This window comes from Cephus cinctus, unplaced genomic scaffold, assembly GCF_000341935.2.
Source record: "Cephus cinctus unplaced genomic scaffold, Ccin1 Ccin1_scaffold0577, whole genome shotgun sequence".
In the NCBI taxonomy this organism is placed as follows: domain Eukaryota; kingdom Metazoa; phylum Arthropoda; class Insecta; order Hymenoptera; family Cephidae; genus Cephus; species Cephus cinctus.
Genome location: NW_014333226.1, coordinates 626,801 through 651,672, shown reverse-complemented (window position 1 = coordinate 651,672; position 24,872 = coordinate 626,801). Strand labels below are relative to the sequence as shown.

Genomic DNA, 24,872 nt, shown 5'->3' with positions numbered 1-24,872 from the left:
CCGTTAACAAGGAGTTCCCTCGTTATACCGATCAAACTCGATCCCATTTACGCGTATCTGCTCACTCCACATACGTAATCGCGTTCTTTTTCCCGAACGTAAATATTCCAAAATTCAAAGCAAAAAAGTGCACAGTAATGATAACGATTATCACTTTCAAGCCAATTGCCTTCAGTCTGCCACTTAAGAAAAACACAATGTTACTATTGTAGATATCAGAAATGCGATATTCCAGAGGGACTGATAATTCGTTTTAAAAAAGTCATAAAATTCACAAATCACCGATTACGTCGAATTCATTCACGACACTTCACGAAACTCCAGTTCGAAAGTTACACTATTAACCATACCGAATAACCACTTTCAACTCACTCGCAAAGCGTGACATTCGTTTCCATATCAAAGACCTGTAGTTTCTCATTCGCCGTATCCAAATGATCCAATCCGATAGTCACCGACGGTTTTAATTGTAACGTAGAGAAGACGTAGTGTAGGCGGTCGATCGCCGTGTTAAAGAAACCGTCAGATTCGTCAAGAAGCAAGTTGATTATCCCGCAGGGCTGGCGTGTTTGTTCAATGATTTTTACGCGGCGCGCGGGACGGTTGATGATTTATTCATAAGTCGACAGGTAGCGAACTGTAGCGCGGAGGCGCGAAGACGTGATATGTGGTTAAGCATGCGACCTACTGAGCATGAGGCTACCGCGCTGGACCACACTTGCCGGTCTCGTGGATTTGCGATCCCTCCATCCCGTTCTCTCGCCATCCATCCCGTCCTACCGAACGCGACGCTCCCTGGATATACGTTGACACACGAGCAGGTACGGCTAAGTGAATGTATTACGCAACCCGCACGTACCCCCCATGCATCACCGAGCAACGTTGAGCTAGTTAGGCAAAACTTCCTTAGAACTTATCAAGATTACAGAAACCCGATTGCCAATAAATCATTGAGAACGAGATATGCGTGTATAGGTATAGTATACAAGTAGAGTGAAATTGATGCGCGTGTCCTCCGACGTTCTTTCGGAAGAAGGATTACGGCATCTTTCGATAGTGACAGGAGGACATGTAATTCCCTGCTAAGCACTCGCCTGATATCGGACGATAGCGAACAAGAAGGAGCTGACAGCTGCCATCCATTATCGTGACTCGATTAATTCGAATACTCGTGCTAATTGTTAACCGCGCCGATTAATCATTTTCAGGCATTCCCTGCATACCACCTCGGTGTATGACTCGAGTTGCATTTTCATATCCAAGACTAAACAACTTCTTGGCTTTATGACGCTGTTTGATTACGCACACCGATATAGGTTACGGGTATAGGGTTTATGACCCATTGATAAGACCAATCGCGGCTGATCAAGACTTACTGTTACAATTAATGGTCACCTAATGTTTTCTCTCAGGAAGTCACATGCATCTAGGTCAGATACTTGTCAGGGTGGTCTCGACGTAGTGAAAATTTTTAAAAATTGTATTTTACAAAATAAAGAAACTGTCAAAATACAATAACGTAAGAAGATCAAGATGACGTATTTGATGAGGATTTAAAAAATTGTCTTAGGTGCATCGTACTTTGGGGGAGGGGGGGCGCCCCTTTAAACGGACATTGGGGCCGGCCCTGACTATTGGTCGGTATATTGGGACAGGTGAGCTGGGTATGCTGTGTTACCGTTATCTGTACTTCTCTCATCTCTTCTCAACATTTCTTTCTCGTACCCGTCGATGAACATGGCTCTCTATTTTATTAGATGACAGCTCGTTTAATCATACACGACGTATCTTTATGGTTTTATTAAATTCGACGACGACAGTATGTTAAACATATGCGTGGGAAGTAGGTATACCTATAAGCTCATCTCTTGTCTATCCCATAACGACAGGTTACGAGTATGCAATATCGTGTGGCCTATATAATCGAAGAACTCTCTCAATTATCCATAATTTATCCAGTAAAGAAAAAGCGCCCTTTTACATATGCACGATCGCGGTTAAATTTAACTGACAATTACAATTTTCATTTGACTTGACCAAAGCGGCCAATGCATAGGAGACAACGAAAAACAAAAAGTACCCACAGCCACTATATACTCCTTCATAACAAAACCAAGTAGAAACTAATAGAATTTCATGATCACAGGCGTGAGGTAAAATAATCAACGAAAAAAAAATTCTCGTCTTTTTCTGTCATAACAGTGAACTCTTGAAAAAAAAAATTATAAATAAGTACCGATAGCGAGTCGTGATTGTGGAATATTTTAATGTCAAGTCTATACCTATATATTCATAGTACAACGGCAGTACGTACAAAACACATGTATAGTGTTAGCGACAAATCGAATTTACTCGTTGATCACTTTACATCCAATGCAGCAACGACAAAACCTCCATCCTCTCGGGCATCCGCTAAAGACAAACTATATGCTGCCAGAGAGATACACCTGTAATTAAAGCCCGCGAATAATTATACGGACAATTAGCTTCACAAATTGCTATGTACTTATGGTTATTATGGTCGGACGGATTAGTCGCGTTTAGTCGTGGCGCATTGGTCCCGTGTTGCGTCTATATAAATACAAATATCTACATTTCAGTTGAACGGCGAGAAGAGTGCACTTATCGTGGCACATCGCGCACTCCAAGGCCTCAACCACTCTGCTCTACTCCAGTCTCGGTAATGAAAGGGTAAATCGTGTCGAAAGTCTATATAAATATAACGTACTATATACAAGGTGAAGTAGTGACATGACGCATATAGGTATATCAGTGAAGCTATCAATTTCATCGAATTACACAGTCTAATCGATCGGTTCTTCTGACCCGACCAAAAGCTAAACATCCACAAGGGGGCCTGGGGCGACGTCCTATCCAAAATCTCTACAGTCACTTTCACTGACTCTCATTCGTATGGGCGTTCATTTCCGTATGCAATGCTCAAGAGTCGCATATACGCGTATACAGGATACGGCTCACTTTATCCTCAATCCAGTACCCGAGGAAGGGCCACGAGACGGTATGGCCAAATCCAGAAACTCCAGGAAAGAGAAGAGCGGAGGAGCAAAAAATTGCAGCCAATCCCGTAGTCGACGGACCGGTTCCCTTCGTTTCACGATATATCGCCGGCTACTTCAGAGCGATTCGCGAGGCTCACCAGCCGGGTATCCTGATACTCCAATTGCTTTACCCCGCTCGATATACGAAACTTGTATTGTGCTCGAGCATTAAATAAAACACGTGCCTAACGCCCATCGAACGTCTTTATAGGAAGAAAATGGCAGATGGTACATTTCAGGAACATACCCAGCATTGGGCCTCATGACGATATGGTGTAATGGAATTTTGTTCAGAGCCTTCAGAATGCGGTACGTGGTCCCATTGTGATCCTCTTAAGGATCGACGGACGATTGGAACGTGATTTGGGTCTTGGTTTCCTGTCTACAAGACTGTCCGGTACTTCGCGAACGGACGACAAAGAAAAGGATTCACGAAATGGCGGAATAATGCCGAACGTGTTCAGATTTTACGTGGAGTAACGTTAACGTATGTATACAGCGAAGGCGAACCAAGGTGAAGCATTGGGCTAGAGTGAGGTTAGGTTGAACACTGGATGAAGCACGAGAAGAACTCTTGACCTTTCGCGGGGGAACGCCGTTGAAAACGAGGTTGAAGGATAGCGCGACGAAAGGTGCCTTTTGATGAATTCTCGATAAAGGCGATGAGCCTCGCGGATGCGTAAGGAGTTCTTAATGGCGTCGGCCTACTTACGACACGATTATTCAGGAACTGGTACCGTAGCCCGACAGAAAATTTAATTTGTACCTAATCACGATTCTCTGTGCACTTATCTATGTATGTTTATACATTCCATGTGCCACGATCAGTTTTACTCGTAAGGTAATGCCATCGTTATGGATACGTACCCAGGCTGCGCATACGGGCAATATTCCTTATGATTAAATCCCTATCGGGACTCGCACGGCCACATATCATTTCGTGTATTAAAACATCGTTCTTCCGTGCGAATATGTCGGTAGGCTGCATCGCCCTAGGCCGCAAGACGATGGGTACCCACTGCGCGCAATGTAATCGATTTTCATCGGCGTAGCGTGCGTCCTGCGAACGTGAAATCGTGCCAGCTACTAGTGAGAACTTTTTTTTACCGTTTTACTCCTTGGCTCAAGTACCACTGTTGCCGAGACCAGATACATAAGGACAGTGAAGATCTCAAAAAAAGTTTAATGCAGTTTGGCGTTTTTCTCAAAAATTCCAATCTCACCTTCTCAATATACCTACATGATGATTTAGAATAGACGCATCGTCTACAGCAGTTTCTACCTTAGGTATTAATTAGGCGTGTTAACCGTCGTAATTTTGAAAAATCTTACACGTCAAGTGAGATATCGGGAAGAGGTATTGTGAATTGAAAATTTTCAGGAAAAGAAATTTTTCATGAAAATAATATATGTATACTGTATATTTTTATATAAGACCACGTGTGATAACGTCCAGTTAGATTTTTTATATAAAAAAAAACTAGCGACTCTGCCATAAAAGTGTGCAACTGTTAGCTTAAAGTTGTGAAGTCTGTAGCCAACTGGTGCTTAATATCGATCCAACGACCGTGCATTTAACTGTGCTATAACGTATCCAACGCACGGTTATTCACCATATATAACATTGCGAACCTTCACATACTCCATACATAGAATAAAACCGACAGAAGAAAAAAAATTTACATTTTATAATTCACATACATAGCCCATTGCGCGGTATCGCCATGCCATATATAGGTTACCGGTTGTAAAACTCAATATCGGTATCCACAAAGACTAAACGTTGAAAGTCAAAAATATTTTATGCAATTATATATTAATTTCGTACGGACGATCCAGTCCCGTTATCCAGGTATGATAGTTTCTGAACACCCTATATCCTATACGCTATATACGTGCAGGCAACGCGACGCACCATGTCCGTAACTTTCTTTCAGCCTTTTCTTCAATTATCCTCAAGTCGACATCTGCCTGCGTTTTTTGGCTCACCAGAACGACCAAGGAGTATACTGACGTATGTATTACATATATACCACGTTATATATAACGAAGACATAAGCAATGAGTACAAGCCCGAGAGCGGGTCTTGCTCTCAGACTCTCAAGCTCTTGTGCAAGGCCTAACGGCACGCCGTAAATGGCGCGCGCTCGATATCGCCAATGAAATTGCAAATATTAATCCCGTTTCAATTTGATAAAGCCGCCTCTGTCGTAATACGCGACTCTTCGTTCGAAACAGCAGATCCTCCATTTCAAATCCTAAGCCAGTGTACCTTACGTCACGATAGATTTCAAGTAGCGATAGACACTGGCTTCTCCATTGTTTCCATAACTCATTCGTATGTACGTATTATACACGCGTTACTCGTTAGCTCGTGATGAAATCGCATTTTGATAATTTTATACAAATGGAAGACACCTTGTGACATGCGTATCCCAATCGAAGAAGGGAGCGAAGGAGCGATGTAACTTTTACACAAGAAAAACGACCTTCCCACCTCGCGTGAAGTTACTGTTTTTTTTTTTTTTTTTTTTTTTTTTTTTTTTTTTTTTTTTTTTTTTTTTTTTTTTTTTAATCCAGTTAACAGTTAAATCGTAGCTGTTAAGACGTTTCCCGGTCTGGACTGCTTGTCTTCGGCAACGTCGATTTCTTATGCCGGACTTGCAGCAGCCCCAAGTCAAACAACCGCTAGAGTCGAGTCTTCTATTAATTCACGTTCGTTCTGCCTGTCGGCATAATATCGCACCGAGGTTAAATTACACTTTTACACGGTTCAATCACAGCGTTTGCCTCAAGTATGAAGATTCAGCTGGTTGCCGATTAAAAGTCGCAAAATGAACTTCTTGAAAGTAATAAATATCAGTGTACGACAGTGCAGTTATTGCCTGTACCTATCTCCGCGCATCATTGTCCATAGACCAGAGTAGATCAGAGCCATTAAATCGTAAATCTATGTTACAATGCAAACGTGAACGTAGGAAGAGTCGCAAGTATAGCCTCCGGCTCGACTAGGAATCGGAAGAAAAACAAAGGCGAACAATGTCCCTTGAGAATTTCATAAAGCATCGATAGAACGATCCTTGGACATGATAAATTTAATATTAAAATTTTCTCCCAGTCATTGTCCTTGCCACTGAGATAAGCCCGTCGATCGGTATGATCCTGCCATCTTTATCAACGGCCATTTTCATTACGGCAAGACAACACGCGTCGCTGTTTATATACTGGGAAATCTAAGATGACAGATTGGAGTTAGTAGGAGCGTTTGTTTTGGTCAGCACGTTCAAAGTGTCCTCGATGAAAGGGGATCCGGTACGATAACGTTCTCGTTAGCTTTGCACGAGACAGATGGATGTGTGACTCTTTCGCATATACAATGTTAACGTAATACGTTTCCTTCCCGGAACGACTGGCAGGAGTGCGATGTCAGGGAAAACAACTGGCAACGAGATAATACACGGTACTTGTGCATATATAGTTACTTCAATGGAATCTTCGCTTTTTATTATCTTGAAATATCAACGCATTATATTTCAATGACTTCGTCTTGGGTTGCCCCGGTGGTTACACCGTAGTACAATCCTGTAGACGTGTACTCGGGTCTTACTGGACCCGATCGTTATGCCACCATATTGTGCGGTTTGGTATTTCTACTCAGTGAATGTTACACCTTGTCCAGCGTCAAGTAAAAAAAATAAAAAAAAAAGGTCTGAGCAAAGAACTCTTGCGTGTCTGCAAAAGTAAAACGTGCGAATCCGTATGGGAGGGACGATGACGATCTTCCATAGCGATCTCTCTGGTATCTATCTTCTAGACGTGGAAACCTTTGGCACCGATAGAAGGTCAGGGTGGGTAGCGAAGAGAAGGAAGGCATGGGATAGTTTCCTCTGACGTGTCCTGACGGCTGAGAAGCTTCTACGATGCTTCTCAGACATTTGCATTGCTCGGGCAGCGAGTCGAGTCACTTGGCTCAACGACGCTGTAAATTGGCGGGTGCGTGGCTATGGGTACGTGCATAGACTCGAGGCAAGAAACAGGCAAGAACTACTAGCCCATATACGCCAGTCATTTGGCTGCTACGTTGGCATAAATCGGTGTGCAGAGGCATGAAACATGAACTGGCTGTAATGGCGCCCATGAGTAGGCACACCAGTCTCTACCCACAGTACAGCAATAGGAAACCAGTAAAGCATCGAGAGTTTATAGCACATTCCATATCGTGAGACGTATTGATCAGATCGAACGTAAGATGGCTGCGTCCATTACTTGGCTCAGTTTTGACGAGCAATAAAACGTCCAAAAATATTTCCTTACGAATATTCCGTACCTGTCGCAATTTTTATATGAATACGAGAGGTACTCTTTTTCGATTTAATTTTTCTTTTTTTTCCCCTCGACAATTAACTCCTTCATAGCCACGCCCATTTCTTCTTGCAGCGCGTGGCTGAATTCTCGAACAGTTTAATTACATCGTGTCACGTTAATTACTGCACGCTTAAGTACCGTGGCGCTACTGACATACGTTGTCATTCAATTTGAATTTTTTTTAAGACAAATATCACTATGAATTGACTTGTTAATGTTCAGCAAATGTGTAACAGCTAACCTCGTCTCAAGATGTAGATATAATATATTTCACGGATAAATCGATTGATCTGCTTTTGTCGCCAAATATGGATTCCATTTGTCATTTAACGTGCATATATCGCGGTTACATGGTATATATGGATTGCCATTCGATCGTTCTGTATAAACGTATATTAGCACCTAGAGAACGTTCTGGCATGAAAGAGTGAAAGGGACACCATTTGGCATGGGCATAGTGCATTAGCTATAAATGATAATAAAGTTTAACGATATACAAGTGTTCGAAGCAAGTCACCCATTTGAGAGCTTTGACAAGCCACAATCTGGCTAGTTAAGTATTGCGCAATGTGTGCGGAGAAACTTGCGCGGGAAACTGCTAATTGCTTGAAACGTCATTTCAAGACATATCCGTAACTCGGCCGTGTGTTTTCAATTAGCGACAAGGTTCAGTCGCCCGTGAAGCACGTTTCGAAAAAAAGAAACACCACTAATACACTTTTGTACAAAATAAACGTTCTATACGGAATACGTTTTACATTCGTATACATAAATACATAAATACGCTTATATGGAAATTCAGCGGCAATTTTAAATAAAGAATACAAGAGTCCGTGGCTACGGGCGTGAATGCATCGAGTACCTTTCCTTCGAAATATAAACAGTTGAGAAAGGAGAGAAATTCTTTTTCTCTCAAGCTGCTTCAAAGAGTACACAAAGTCGTGGAATCGCGTGACGCGTGTTGCGGCATTGGAAATCGAAGAGGCTCAATGTAAAAGTGAAGTTTGAACGAGCCGCGCGTAGTAAAGTCGCTATTTTCCCGAGTCCCGGTGGAATGTTAATGAGCCAACCGATGCCAGCAGTCGAAGCAAGAGTTGAATAAGAATGTTTCGTAGCAATTGACGGCTGACCGAAGAAAGGTCCTCCCTCCTTTGACTCTTATTCTCTGGCTAACATCTCGAAATTTAATTGATAAATTTTTTCCCTACTTTCATTTAAAAAAAAATATTACCCTCAAATATTACCCTTAGCCAGTCACGTTGCTCAGTGACGTCACCTGGCAATGTATCGTAATAAAACTCGAATATCGAATCCCACAAAAAAAATCGTATGACTGCATACGCATAAAGGATCGTCGACTAAACCACATTCGTACAATGAGAATCAACCATAATCGTTTATATATAAGATCCTTATCGAATGAACACATATCGGCACTTTAAAAACAAAATCTAATACGTAAAATGCGATAAATATCTATAGGAAAATATATATATATATTGCTACTATGCGCAAGTCGATCCCCCCTATCGAAATACCTGGAATAAGGGTTCGGAAATATAGTCCGTGGTCTCACGTTATATTACAGTCCTCCTGACAGGTCAAAGGAACCATAAACTTTCAAAGATTTATCCCATTGGACCTCACGATGTGGTAGCGTCTCGCCGTACGTAAGGTATACAATATATATATATATATATATATATACGTATATACAATATATACATACGTACAACCGGAAATAGCCAATGTGAAGACTCTCGACTATCGAGGTAATAATGGAGAACGAATTTTCAGGATCGGACATAGAGAACCTCATAGTGCACAACCATAAATTTCATGGCTGCTTTCATCCGCTTTAAACTGTCTACGCTGCTTCTTCGGGCACGAGTTAATAATTCCAGTCGTGAGTAACGTTCGCCACGTAACTCGTTACATCGGAAAACTATTGCTCCTCCTCTGTGTCTCCCCCTCTTGGCGCCTCTCTCGCAGTACACAATACTGATTCATAGGTACACTCCTCGCGGAAGTGCCAGATGTAAATTAGCCTCGTAGCCGATATGAGAATTGCCAAGGATCTCTCGCGAAGTCACGGCTTATACGATGCCCAATCTAGATCACTTTTAATTTCCCCAAATACACCAAGAAATCCGATTCTCCTCTTTGAGAGCAGGACCCACACTTGTCACGCAATGAATAATTCATCCAGCATGCCGATTGCACGATAAGCCTGAACATTTTTACACGATACCAGTCACGAAGTAGTCAACATGTTATCGAAATTCCTATGTGAAATAAAAATGCCGAAACGTATATTCGTTGGTATGAAATGTATAAGGATAATCTTAAAAAAAAAGTTCTTCGTCCATTCGCTTCAACGAAAGTTTTTCATTTGTTGTGTATAAACGAATAATTTCAATTTTATCAACACGACCAATCCTCGTGATGAGTTCATATATTATCAATGTCATTGCCCTATCTAAGAAGCACCTACTTATTGTGGCGTGCATCATTGTTGACGGTCCGTGGTGTTGCATAAACACGTACCATATGCTAATTGCAAATCGAAATGCATACTTGGCTTTGATTATTAATAACACGACCGCAAGTGTGAACTGAAATAACATATATGCGTGAGGCTACGTAAGTGAACGCTCTCCCACGCGTTCTCCACGCCTCAATAAACTCACGCATCCTCACGGCTTGACCACAACATCCCATCGACAATGGCCATATCTTTTTACCAATGTTACAGAGCCATTCAAAAGTCTTCGTATACTATTCACATGGGTGGCGACGTTACATATGTAATATATACAACACATGGAATACCGTATGGACTTTACAGAAATCCTACGTCTCGAAATCGTTATCGTCGCACTGGAATATTCCAATTGATTGAATCAATGAAAAAATCCTTTCAAGAAATGCAGGTTATACAATACCATATTTCTTAGAGTACAAAATGTAGGTATCGTCCCGTATGACTACTTGGTCAGCCATAGGCGTCTGTATACGAACATTAATTCTTTAATCTCGAACCAACAAATGCCAAATACCTTCAATATCTACTTTCGAGCTCCTTCCGGTTTGCTCAACCGGAAACGAGGAATGAAATGTATATAAGGTAAAAGAAATTACGCACTTCCGCCGCATGTTATTATGTATCTTGTCGGTATATATATACTGTAGATAAGTAAATCTCAATTTTCTTACTCTGACTGTCCCATACCGGAATTCGCAAGAGAATCGTTTTGCACGTATCAATAGAGCCGCGAACGACGTTCCCGTACGAGTCCCGCTTACTAATTACTCGCTGCAATATTCAATGGTACGTTTCATCAGCCATAAATATATCGATAAGCAACGTTGCCGCCACACGGTATTTAAATATTTTACGGAGTCGCTGTCGTTCATTGGAGATAGAATATCGCGATTATTCGAATCGTAACGATATAAACGTACTGAAACAAGTGAGCACTTCGTTACCTGAAAACAGTCATTAATATATCGTCGGCTTAACAATCTCGTATACGAGGTAGCCATTTTCATAAAAGCAGCCAATAAACAGTATAGCTAGAGTGGAGGCCGTAAACTTTAAACCTTAAGGCAATCCTTATCGAGAATATAGATTGGAGCACGCGCGGATTATCATTGCGACTAATGCAGGTGTTTTGTATATACCTACCATATAGGTATACACAGCCGATTACGTGAAGCGAACAGGTAGGTATACTCAACCAACCAGTAGTAAGTGTACAACGCTATAACCGGCTGGAAAGTTACTTTTGAAAAGTAGCTCACGGACCACAGTCGAATATCCGGCCGATTTTTACAGGATCCGTTTGCCATTTGGTATCGATCATTCAAATGCGATGATTCAGATTTAAGAAGACATCTTCTTTTTCTTATTCCTTAGAACGCAGGTGTAAGGGAACGAGTTTGGCGCTATAGTAACGAGCATGGTCGACGTGACACGAATGATGCGTGGGTCAGTAGAGTGTCTTTCAAAACTATCACCTTTCTCCTGAAAGTCAACGTGCCTCCTCTCTCGCTGGTTCAGGAAGCAAGCAGGTAGATAGGTGAGCAGGCAGCCGAGCAGGCAGCCGAGCAGGCACATAGACAACGCCTCTCTTTAAAAGACTCTTTCCTATCGAGAGTGTCAGTTATCAATCCTCTCTGTTATTGCTCAACCGTATACGTCTTAGTCTACGAGCAAGATCAACGTAGCTACTGGATCCATTGCACGGATCGATTACTCAAAAGCGATCGTGGGCAAGGGAATTCGACGGTACAAAGACTGTTATATTCTTGCGGATATTTCGGCAACAGCAGTCGCGCCCATATTCGAATCAAGAGAAAACTGTGCCGCCCACGGTACAGTTTGTTACACGACCCGTACGGGTGTCGCTACTGTATATAGTCACTGGCAGTCAGTGACCCCACATTACGCCTAGTCAAAGGACTTAAAACTCTGGAAATCTATAGCAGTCGTTCATTGGCATCCGAGATCCTGCACGCGTTAAGTTTTCTACTAGCCACTGACCTGATACACGGCCAGTATAAATTTATACCGCAGGACGAGAGATTGACGAGTTTCTTCAATGTGAAAAGCACCGGCCTGAATCAAGTGTATGTGTTACGCTACTATTTACACTTGGAACGGCGTATGGCTAAAGTTCATAGACTTTCCGGTCCCGGAAGTATAAAAGGTGGAGAGCGAGATTTCATTGGAGATTGCCAACGGTTAACCTCTTGCGACTCGTAAGCTCAATTAACGTTGGATCGGATGAGACAAAACTTCTCTGCTTTCCGATATCATCTGGTAAATATATTTACTCCGGGTATATACACATACCAGATCCAAGCTAACTGTAACGTGACGCGTGCCAGATCTGTGAATGAAATGCGTGCCTGGTTTAATCGAAAGGGATTCGAGTCCGTCCTTACAGTCTGTTGCTTTAGGTATGTGACCACTTGGCTCGTTACAGTCTTTAATAAATGGATCACTGAATGCATTTCGCTGTGAAAATGCGGCACAGTTGATATTATCATAAGAAAGCACTGTGCCTCGGGTAATTAGGTGGCAATGGCGCTGAAAGAGATTCTAACGATTTTCACGTGAATCGCGAAAACGCGGAATAGGTGCGTTTTCAATTTTTAATCCGCACTTTATATCGTGCTACGTGAGAGAATGAGGACAGTCATCGCGTTATATGTATTATACGTTAATATAACGTTAATATAACGTATAATACAGACGTGAATATAAATATATAATATATGAATATAAATATACATATATATATATATATGATATTTATGCGTCCCAAGGCACCATAAGTCTTGCCACTAATTTTTTACGTTATGGTCACCACCTCCACATTATTTCTGGTGGCTAATGGTGACTCAGAATGATCTTATATGGTGAACCTTATGACAATGGGATGACAGTCGACCCGTGGTGACTGTAATATACGAGGTAGGTCACCGTTAACATTAGAACAGATTACTAATTGTTAATCCATCGAGGATAATTACGCCTGGAAGATGCCAGCGCGTACTCTCTCGGTCGCGTATTTCTCTTTTTCTCGATTCCTGAAATCACTCGTACACGAGAGTCGTGGAACGAGAAGTGCAAACTGTGTCACAGGAACACGCGAACGCGTGCTTTGCGTACGGCACGTGGCGTGAAAAGATAATTCACATGCAACTAAGCGCACGGGCAAATAAGAGTGAACAAAGTGTGCCGCAGTTTCAGCCAAGGGAATTATGCGAAATGCATGGGCGCGATTTGTAAAAGTCGAAAGTGATATGGCATTTGTTTTCGAAACGCGTTCGCGCCGTGAAGAATTGAGCTCGTCCCCGCGAGAATTATTGCTCTCAGGGCAATGGGATACGGTGGCGTTCACGGTTAATGCCGCGGGTATAATTTTTGAAGATCTTGACCATGAAAAACGACACTCTTGTGTAAGCCGAGTGAAAGTCTTCCGGGAATACTGTGTAAGTTGATAGAGAGAAGAAGAAAAAAGCAAGAAAAAATGCTAAAAAGAATTTATTTAGATGCATCGTGTCGAATGGTGAGTGAGAGAGGATACTTTGGAAAAAAAAAGAGAAAAAATTGCAGGAAACGTCAAGTAGAAAATATTCTGTACAAACATAGTCTTACGATCGACGGTCACTTGTAAATTGCGTAATTTGAGATTGTGAGGCGAATTCGTATGGTTACCGGCAGATTGGATCTCGCAGCTCGGACAACGAAACAAAGTGGAAAAGGTCAGTGTGTCGGCGCTGTCAGCATGGCGACTCGAAATACTGTAAACAGAGACGGTGACGGAACTCTATTTTTTTCCGTCCTTTTTCTTTTATAGCAAATTCGACGTAGTACAGTGGTACTCCCCACTATTTCCAGGTATTCGCCTAGGTCGGATTGAACGTGTTGGTTCTTCTTTTTCTTTATTTAACCTCTGGAGGATCAGCAACGCCACTGTAGTGGCGGTAAAGAAAACTTGCGACTTTTCGAAAAATTTAGGTTATTTATATCCAGTGAATAGAGATCACTGTTTTCATGAAAAATTGCCGAACCTCCAAAGGTCAAACCACTGCCGATGGATTCGCGCATGACCGTTGTGACAGCATAAGACAAAGATAGGAGAGTCTTTACGTGGATAGGCGGAATATGGATAAGCATTTTAAAATCTTGAAGGATAACAATTAATACTTATAATTAATACTATATTAAAAATTAATACAGAGCTCTAATAGATATGTACGCATATACACTGAAAATAGTTTGTTGCATCAATAGAGAATTTATGTAAAGGATATGCTTTCAGGTCAAGAAAATACATATCGGAAAACTGAAACCGGTCGCGTAAAGCAACTGCAAAATAATTGCACCCGCTGGAAGACATTATATATAAAGTGCGTTAGATTTGTACACGGGAGACATTCAAGAAAAATTGAAAGTCTTCTTGGCGCCCCTGACGACGCCAATGCTTATCATTATATATTCACAGAACAATTATAATATTCAGAAAAAAAATATTATGGCTTGATAATGATAAAAAATCACCAAGAACACAGCGATAAGAGTAGTCACAAGAATTTCCCCGTGGGGCCTTATCCAAGATAAATAAAAGCTTAGGGGGATGGCAGATGAAAAAAAAAAAACTGAAAAAAATCTCCGTGATATTAAAATGGAAGGGGGTCGTAAAGTCCCTTACCTCGTTCCACGCGAACCCCATCAGCCGCGCGTTGACTTGATCGACTCATATAACAAATGAATCTCGTGGCAAATCCGAAGACCGGCACTGATCTTTCCTTTAACAACTCGAAAGACTTTTGAATTCCCATCCACCGAATGAAACCGTGAGAAAGTACGGGAGGCGTGTGCACTGTCCCGATGTCTAGACAAGACTGAAGTCCGATCGTGGCCTTCTACTACCTGCAGGCACATCCTTTCCTTCCCTTGGCGCTCGCTATAGCGCAAACAGAAATTACTGCCACTTCTACTGCCAACCATACTACTACCTACGTATTCACTGTGTGCACTATGGCTACTAGAACAATGCGTTATTACTTGTGTTAACCATAATGCCCCACTGCTTAGTATACTAGCTGGAAATTCGTACTAGTGGGACAAGTCAACAAGACGCCTAGCGGCCACATTCCTTACTAACAGTTTGAAATTAACGACGATCAGGCGTCGCGTGGGTTTATTCATTGTTTGTTCGATGCGATCGGCGATTCTGAAGGCGCGCACGTAAATTGCTTCAGGAAGTCAGGAAGTAAGTGCCTTAGTTACAGCCTGAGTTCAAATCGTACTTTAATGAAGTTATTAGCGTACGGTTAGTCTGGGTCAGGTCAACGGGAGCTCACGTACGATCACGCGGCACGTTAAGCGTCGCCTTCGCGGCGATGCTGTTATTATTTTTCTAACGGTTTTTCTCTTACCGGTACTGCTAGGTGCGAACTTGCTCACCTACCTATGTATATACATCGCACTTTGTACAAATATATTTCTGATACGGGCCTGTGGGTTCTGAAGACTTTATTATCGAATTTACATTAAACAAGGTGCAAAAACGCTGATGACTCTTGTAGCCGTCTTTGACTATCGACGCTTACATACTGAGATCTATGATATTTGTACGGCCATGAATATTCATAAATACATGACTCTACGAGAGGACACGAAAGAATACATTTTGCAGACATACGGCTTGTCAGCGTCGACACGAGACACGTCGCGGCGTCGTTGCGATTTTCGGTGAACCATTTGAAGACAACGAGTAAACGTTGATAGCTTCAGGATGAAAACTGTTTATACTACGGGACTTGAAACGGCATTACCATAGAGTGATCATTGTGTCTCATAAGATTCTTTTTTTGGTCTTTATTTTTCTTTTACTCAAATATTTGAAATAGCCAACCGATACCTGCTGGATAAACACAAGGTTGTTGGACTCGCATATTCCAAAATTACCGTAACTGCAAGCGGATACGTAGAAGCTATTGTTCCCAAGATAAAAGCCTGACAGCTTCTGTCCATGGGAAAATCTACGACTACAAGAAAAATGGTCTTGATAAAGACAAGAGGTTAGCGTCCTCGTTAGGATTCCCGTGTTTCCGATAACAGAGAAAGGAGTAAGAATTTCAAGCAGTTTGATTAATGCAAAAAACAATAAGAATAAAAATATCACCTTCTCTCTCTATAAAGAGAAATTTGGAAAAGAGTACTAAAAGTCCCATTCGTTATAACTCAATCGATCGATGATATATGTATATACTAGATCTCGAAATTTTCAAAAAGTTCAAAAATGCACTTTTTCACTCCAACCCCTGCCATTCGGCCATTTTGTAACCGATCGGGATAAAACCTTTACCATTCGAACGGGAAGAAAATTTCCTAAAAAACATATCTTTAGTTTTTTTTAAATCGGTCATAGTTTCGTAGAGATACACAAAAATTAAAGTGTTCCACTTCAATTGCGCATTACTGTATATGTATATAGCGGTTATATTCAACTATTAAGAATTCTCTTAGATATTAACCGGAAATCCATTAAGGATCCGACGCGTTCTTCATTAACGCTCGGCGAAGCTAGTATCCTCGAAGGACTTCTTCGTTCGAAATGTTCTCCATGAAATTTAACCAAGGAGATAGGAGGAGTTCGTGAGAAGGTTCTTTCTCGAACGAGTGAGCGAGTGAACGAGCCACTTTTCTATCCTTCTCTCACTCTCGATTCAAACTGTCGAATGGCGACACACGAGTTTCAACGGTATTATAAACGTATACATATAGATATACAGAGAACGTCATAATGGCGCGTATCGTGAAAGCAGACATCAATAATATTCACTGCGCGATATCGGTTAGCTGCCTTTTAAAGAAACCGTTGTGAGAGTTCAGCAATAAGAAGTTGCACGCCCTGGGACTTTGACAGAGTGGCCGCGGGTCCGCGTCGTTTCACGTTATCGCTACAGGTCGCGATACCAACCTGAGTACACTTATTTGTCCCTAGAGCTTTCACAAGCCACTGTCACGTTGCTCGAACTGTGTGTAGGAGTGGCAGTTATGCCGCACAGGATTTCAGCTGAACTCGCTATAACTAGTAGTTGTTCAGTAACAGTAAAAAAAAAACTAAAATATAATAATTCCCCCAAAGAAATCACTCACCAGGTCGTCTTCCTTCGTCTGCAGTTTCCGATGCATCTGCGAGCCCTCCTGCACGAGCTTTTCCAGTTTTTCAATTTCTCGGTTTTTACTTCGTATTTCGTCCATCTGTATGTAAAAAGAAAAAGGATGGAAAAATCGTTAGGCTAGAGCGTAATAATGTAAAATAAGGATGATCGTTGATTTATTTTTTTTTACATTTTATTTTTTAATACGTAGCTGACCGAAGTACTCGAAAAGTTACTAGTCGTAGTTAAGTTACTAGTAGTAGAAAATAATCGAAAGGATTAATACGGACGTTCATGTGCTGCAATTATTATTGCTTCTGACAGCCGGTGGGGTCAGTGGGATAACGAACTCGCGAAATCCCAGGCAATTAATATTTCGCCAAAAGGTCTCCGTCCATGAAAGAAAACTTTCTCTCTCGCTGAAGCGGAAGAAATCGCTCGCACGTGTAAAGGAACTGGCTAGAGGGCGTGTGTACGGAAGGATGCTGTCAACGTGATCCCTCATCCCTGAGGCATGTAAAAAATGTAGGTAACGTAAAATACGCACGTTTTTCATACCATGTAAAAGGACAAAAAGTATGAAATAAAAGGATGGCGTAAACTGGTAAAAAGAAAAGCTTACGAGGTCATTAGAGATCGGTATACGATAAACTTGATATGTATGAAACAGCTTCGTGGGAAAAATTCGATTCCAATAATAAGACTCTATATTTCAAAGTTAACAAGCTCATAGCTAAGATATCGATTAACCAGCCACGTTCGAACGCGCTGATAAATTGCAAGGTTGCCCCGTCTGTGTCTGACTGAATTTTTTCGCTCTACTTTTGAGTGGCCACCGAGCAGGGAAAGACTCTTTCTCCGTCGGCTTCGTCCACGTGGACGTGTCTGACAATCAGCCTGGGGGCCTTCACCTTCACCTTGCCTTTCTAAGTTTCCGCAAGAAAAGCATCGCGAATCATCTTAAATTGCTATAGAAATGTACAATTAGAGTCGTAAGAGTACACGATGCGCCTCTCGGGATCACGTGGTAGATATAAGACAGAAGCGTTTGTGCTTATTACTTATTACGTGGCAAAGAAGCATAAGAAGAAGCTTTCCGAGGATGACAACGTCGATAGACATAGGACACGGCGAAACGAAATGAACCGAGAGTCGCTGTTACTTCGTTATTACTTTTGAGACTTTATTTCTCTGAGATTTATCGTCTTATACTTTAATTACGATAACCCACAGTTTACGACTCAAAAACAAATGTGGGCATTGCGCGTACGATGCACCATAGAGAAAGTCCCTGCATATTCTATAAAGCAGTGTAAACTCCAAGTACATTTTTATTGCCTGCGATGCGTGAATATCTAATTTCCTTCCCTCCCCGGTAAAAACAAGTCGACCCTCGCTCAATCAGTGCGCGAGTGTCGACAAGACTTGGCTGCACGTATTATTAGATCACGTATGCAGTTGTGTCCTTGCAATGTGGAATGAAGAAAATTTACTCGTTCCCATACACGCCTATATATAATAGGTAATATAATAGGTGCAGGATTATAATAGATATATATAAATCTATTGGAAAAATTTTCCTCTAAGGTCACTCTTAGCAAGAGATCCTTCTGGTACGCTTGGCTAGATGCCACACGGCGTTTGGATTTATGTTGGCGTGCGCCATGCCGTACGGGATACGAAATGCTAAACGTGCTGCGTGAAGTGTCTCGAATAACCCATAGAATTGGAATTTCGATTTAAATGGATATACCATAAAAGAGGAGACCGGACGGCGATATTTTCATGACACAAAATGCAACAACGTGTATCAACTATTCCTTTAGGTAGTCGTGACGGGACTCGAGAATTCTCCATACTATGTATGTCGGTGTAAGATTATTTTTATTTTAACGCTTGATCAGTTTGGTGCAGAACAATCCTATTGGACTATGTAGCAACTGTACGCTCTCTCTCTCTCTCTTTCTCTCTTGGAGACTTGACCCATATTCCCAATTTACGGTGCGGCTTGAGTCAATCCCTGTTGCATCATTCGCTGCGGTGACTGACGATTATATCGTTGAGTTATCCTTGAATGACTGGGCCTAACCCATGACCCTCTCCTCACGCCTTCAAGCACTCGTTTTCAATCGCTCACATTCTCTATACTATTTAGTCCACTTTGGATCAGAGTTTTCGAATTCAACCACAAAGTAAGTAGTGTGTAAAATAGAATTGTTGTAAATCAATAACATTGGGTGTTCCGTGTAAAGTAAATTTTTTTGGATATTCTATAATTTATGGATTATAAACTCAAAAATGGACATATGTATCTTTGAGGTATTTCAATTTTTTGAAGTTTTTAAATTAAAGTACGTATTGGCGCGGATGAATATTTTACGTTTTAAAAGTAATTTCGTTATTTTCGATTCTATAGTTTTCACTTGAACTTATATCTATAATCATGTTGCGATAGGTGCGACTTGGAGGTTTAACGTTATTTTATCAAATATCTTGGACGTATCACAAATATAAAATAAATATTTTTGATAGCTCAGATTCTTCTTCATCATTTAAATCTTTTACACTTTTTTTTTTTTAAATGAAATCTTCGGAAATTTTTTATATCTTTCATTTTTATGCATAGGTTCACCCAAAGTTCCTATATGTCAATTATTAATTCTCGAGGTAACACGAAAAAAAGAATTCTGGTTCATCCAAAAAGTTGAGCGCATACGCGACGCAACGTAACAACCATAACATTCGCTCGAGTACAGAATATCAAATAATGCAACCTGCATCGCGCACCGCGGGCAGAGGTCGCGCCGCGCGGTTTTTCCCACGCTGCGAGAAACTCGTTTCGACCGCGGCCCAAATTCACACGCTCGGATAAACCAATCCTGCCGAAGGATCGCGAGCTTTACCGAAACGAAAACCCGAGGAAAAGTGTACTGAGAGAAAAAAAAATTGAATCATTACAAAAGAAATCAATAGGTACCTCCGATATATGCCAAAAAAAAACGTTAACTTTCATTCTTCGCATTATTAATAATCGTGGCTTCACTGACCGAATGAATCGCTCTGGAATGAAACCGCAAGAAAAAGACAACAAATTCTTTAGCGATTCCATTGCCGGGGGCAATCGTGAAAGAACCAGCTGAACGAACTACTACGTGCTGATGTGGAGGAGTTGGAGCGTGTGAACCTGGTCTATTGTAGTGCGTTTAAACTGTTAAAGACTTATTGGTTCAGGGCGTTTTCATAGGATCGATCGTCAACTCAATTCCTCACCGGAACAAAATCACTCATTTTCCATTTTTCATATAATTTATGTCATCCTGAATTTATATTTTGTTTCTTACCCAAATTCTTACTCGTACATATATTCTCTTGATATTTCAACTGGTCCTTAACGGTAGACGATAATATCAGTATATTGGCATTATCGTTATCGTCATGGAACCGGCATTAGTCCGTGAGTGGTAGGTAAGTAACGCGGAAGAACATACACGGTGTCACATAAATGTATCATTATAGCGGTGCACTTTACAGGCGTGTCCGTCTAATCTTTAGGGGCGTTTCAAGAGAAAACAATTAAAACCCAAGAGGCAGGCTGGCCACCGCATTAAAGATCATCATGAAACATCCGTTACTCGGCTCGCTAGAGTGAATGGGATCTGGAAAATGAGCGGGAAATTATGAAATAGCTAGAAATTTCAGGCTGGTCCACTGAAGAGCAAGATCTTTTTTTTTGGAATTTGTGAACAAAGGAAGCAGGGGGAAAGGGTAAAAGTGAACGGAAAGAAAATAATCGTATGGACAGGTAGACAGTATACAAACATTAAGAGGGAGATGGAATCGATTCTGATGTACGATAGGAGGCAGATCCAGTAAATTAGAAGGAGCACGCAAAAATCCTAAAAATAGTGTGGGAAGATATTTCGTATAATTACACGGCGAGGAACTCCTACCGCAGTGGCATGGCAGGCATTTCCTTAAAGTGCCTAAGTCTTGACCAGAAATAGCAGTGGAAGGACGTCATGAATTTCAGACAATTTTTCTACGACCCGAGCCAGACTTGGGCCTCGGGCCCAATTTTTAATAACTGCCTTTAACGGGCACTCGACTGTGGGAGTATCGCGTGCCAGGGGCCCTAACCACACCCCTTCGGGGCACACGTCCCCGAAATCATAATAACAATAATGGGGCTCCCTATACCCTTCACACGAGATCAACGACAGGCACTGTTGTGCTCCGAATCGACAAGCTCGAAAATTCCTCTACGACATTCTCAAAGGCTCTCGTGTCTAGACTCCGATGATCCTGACATACCAAAACTTCGATTACGCATACTTATTGATAAATACGTATATATATATATATATATATGTACGTTGAGACAGTCCTTACTCACCATTTTGATGGTGTCGCTACGTAAAGTTTTTTGAAGAGCAGCCAACTCAGCCTCGTGATTTTCATGCTGCACCCTTAGCTCCACGGTTCGAGATCTTTCGGCTTCGACTAGCATCTAAAAAACCAAACGACAAATTTATAATTTAATAGGTATAATAATACAATATTGAAAATATTATATATAAAATATTTTGGAACCAAGCAGCGTCCCAAGAAGTAATATAACGATTGTTATTGACTTAACCAAATGTTACATGTAAATTAAATGTAATTTAATTATATGACCGCGAGTCATGATGGATATTCATTCGACCAAAGAATTCATGGCTTGGCTATGACCTTAAAATTCATATGAGATCTATAACTAGGTTTCTTTCTATCGTATATAAACCTACATCTACTTTGTGATTTAAGTAGAAGCGTAATGGTCGTGTTAAAGAAAATCGTCTCTTATACAATTTTCATAACGGCCGCGAATTCGCATAACCGTAATAATACGGCCCGTCAAAAGGGAGAAGTTTATTATGCGCCATAAATGGACTTAAAGTGCGGACAGTCTAACAGTAAGTGCTCCGCTCCTGGAAAACGAAAAATGGCGTCTTACATACCCTAATGGAATTTCGGTATAAGTTCAAACGACGCATCGGAATTACACGTTACACGGAAGATCAGTGGCCCGTGAACCAGTTGTGTTCTACAGTGTGACATTTATACGTGGAAAGTATGAAAAACTTGTTTAAAAAATACAACTTCTTTCTTCTGCTACATGTGACAATGGCCTACAAGATACCTGTGATTGAAACGGGAAACGATAAAATTTATAGAGCGATCCATAAACTTATGGCAGTATACTATAGGGATACTCATAACATAATTGGTATACAAGGAAATAATTCCAAACTGTTTAATGATATTTTGCCTCATAAACAATTTTACATACCCAAACTGATAGCAAAAAATAGTACCTTTGTCAAGTGGGAGGAACAAGTTCAAGGACTCATTATTTTTCTGGACGAACTGTATACTTTTGAAAAAATTATACGAGGTTGGACGTCCTGTCATTTTTGGAATTCTAATGTAAAATTTCACATAATCACTGAAATTACTTCAGCGAACATTTCCCAAGCAGCGTGCAACATTATGCGAAAGTACAAGGCGGCAAGAGCTGTGCTGGTTCAGATTCTGACAGTTGATATTAAATTATACAAATGCGATTTATTTAAGAATCGAGTGGTTTCCCTTGACGAAGCTGAATTAACCAACGGGAGAGTTTTCAAAAATATTCTTCAATTACACGGATACCCTGTGAAAGTGACCGGTCCAAATGTCAGAAACTCCAGGATGAGGTACAAATCGTCAAATATCGAAGAGCAGTATATGCAGATAATTATTAATAAGTTGAACGCGAGCATTATTGCAGTGCCATGGCAACAGACACCCTCTAACTCGTTGAGTCAGTTGAGCCATCAGTCAGACTTCCTGCACATCTTTAAATTAAACATGACCGATATATTATTCGTGAGCACTTTCGTCCATACGAATAATCCATATTATCAGCATACGTATCCACACACGGATTCTAAGATAATCCTGATGGTACCAAAGTCCGGTGCGATATCCCGATTAAAAGTTCTTCTGCAGCCATGACATCACTCCACCTGGTTATTGTGCTTGGGAGGAGTAATAGCAAGTGGTGCTATCTGGTTGCACATTCGACGACGGGGAAAACGGCTTGTAGGTGGCGACATCTTCTCCGTAGTGAGTCTTTCGATCTTGCTAAGAAAAGACCTGAGCACCTTCTACGATAAATGCTTCTTCATATACATAGCCGTGCTTGGGATAGTCATGAAGCACACGTTCCAAGGTAGTATGAACTTTGTATTTACCGTAACCTTGTACGAACCGGACATAAACGACATGGCCACCTTGGTGAAAAGTAATTTGAACATTACCATTCCCTTTGAAGTGTTTCGTCATATAAAGTACATAAGCTTGGAGGACGAGGAAGACCTGTCAGCTGGTCTATATAGAAAATACAATCCCAGGAGTATGTACGAAGTGGCGAAAAAGTTGAAAATGAATGACAATAGCGAAGCTTATGCAATTTCACGTGATGACGCAAAGCGGCTGCAGCAGAAACGAGAGCACAGAAGTCCAACGGGTGTTCCTTACTTTCATCAAATGAACATCAATGTTTTACCGACCCTCGAAAGCTTCGCCGTGAACTACGGTTCCCCATATCTCGAACGTGTCAATCAGCTTATCTTGCAGATCAAATCAGCTGGTCTTGAAGTTCATTGGAATTCTATATCGTTTGTCGAAGAGAGTCGAAAGCATTTGAAAGGGCAGAATGCCGTGCAATTGTCAATGGAGCACAGTGCAATTGTTTTCTCTTTTCTCATAATCGGTCTTACTATGAGCACACTGGTCTTCTTAGGAGAGATTGTTTATTTTAATTCTAAAAGTAAAAGAAGTTTTATACATTGAACCAGTCACGTGAATGTCAATGCACGTGTTCCGCGAGTCTAAATCAAATGCCTTTTTCTCAATAATTGGTCTCGTACTTGGAATGTACACAAGGAGCTAGTAGTCTACCTCCAGTATGGCATCCGTCCTGGAATGCATTCCAATTCGATAGACAGTGCAATATTCTTGCTCCAGTGGGGCAATATTCCAGTCCACTTCACCATGCCGAGGAAAACAAGACTTTCATTACTCGCCGTCAAAGCCGTCTGAGCGAGCAGAATAATGCAAATCGTGCATAAGGCCTCTGGCTTAATGCTACACTGTTAATGAAAAAAAAAGACTGTGCCCAGAGCGTGCCACTCAATGTGTGCGATTGAGAGCCGTTCGTTTTCTACCAATCTGCAGAGTCTGCCCGGACTGCCGCTAGTTAACGATACTGGGCTAAAGACATTTCCAGGAAGGAAGCCACTTTCTAGAGAGTTTCACGGAAATGTCAGAGGAATTGATATCCTGAAGAAAAGTTGCGAGGAAATTGTAAAAATTCAAACCATCAATGTTTTACAAAATACTAACCTCTACTGTATCTATAAATTGATCGATAGTAATCTATATATTTATCTAGATACAACCATTACGTTAATTACGTAAAAGTGAAATTATTGCATCGACTGTTATTCATAGAACAAAGTAACTTCTGATTGGTGGCACTACAGGCGTTCGATAATATAATTGGACTCTATTGTGGTTCAGTAACGGAGACCGTGCGATCGACGCCCTGGTCTTGTTATTGTGCGCTGTCGTTACTGGAAATATCTAGACTTCATGTGCATCTCTAATTTCCAAGGAACCTTTTACGCCCACTGAATACAGGACTATAGGACTGGATCGAATTCAATCCTACTC

The 24,872-nt window shown here is 41.2% G+C and overlaps 2 protein-coding genes across 5 annotated transcripts in view; one reads left to right on the top strand and one right to left on the bottom strand.

Moving 5' to 3' along the window:
* LOC107268683 (janus kinase and microtubule-interacting protein 3) overlaps positions 1-24,872 on the bottom strand; it is a 43,127-nt gene that overhangs the window by 12,236 nt on the left and 6,019 nt on the right. For all 3 annotated transcript variants that reach the window (XM_015741706.2, XM_025085962.1, XM_015741707.2), the window contains exons 4-5: positions 21,505-21,618; positions 17,107-17,211 (exon numbers count right to left, since the gene is read on the bottom strand). In XM_015741706.2, the coding sequence (XP_015597192.1) occupies positions 17,107-17,211; positions 21,505-21,618 (219 nt within the window). The remainder of the gene's footprint in view (positions 1-17,106; positions 17,212-21,504; positions 21,619-24,872) is intronic.
* LOC112494502 lies at positions 21,879-24,867 on the top strand. 2 transcript variants are annotated; one of them, XM_025085968.1, is made up of 2 exons: positions 21,879-23,367; positions 23,470-24,867. In XM_025085968.1, exons 1-2 carry the CDS (start codon positions 23,349-23,351, stop codon positions 23,988-23,990), a joined length of 540 nt encoding a protein of 179 aa, XP_024941736.1. In that variant the 5' UTR covers positions 21,879-23,348; the 3' UTR covers positions 23,991-24,867. Both variants share the same exon structure in this region; 1 of them encodes a protein (XP_024941736.1).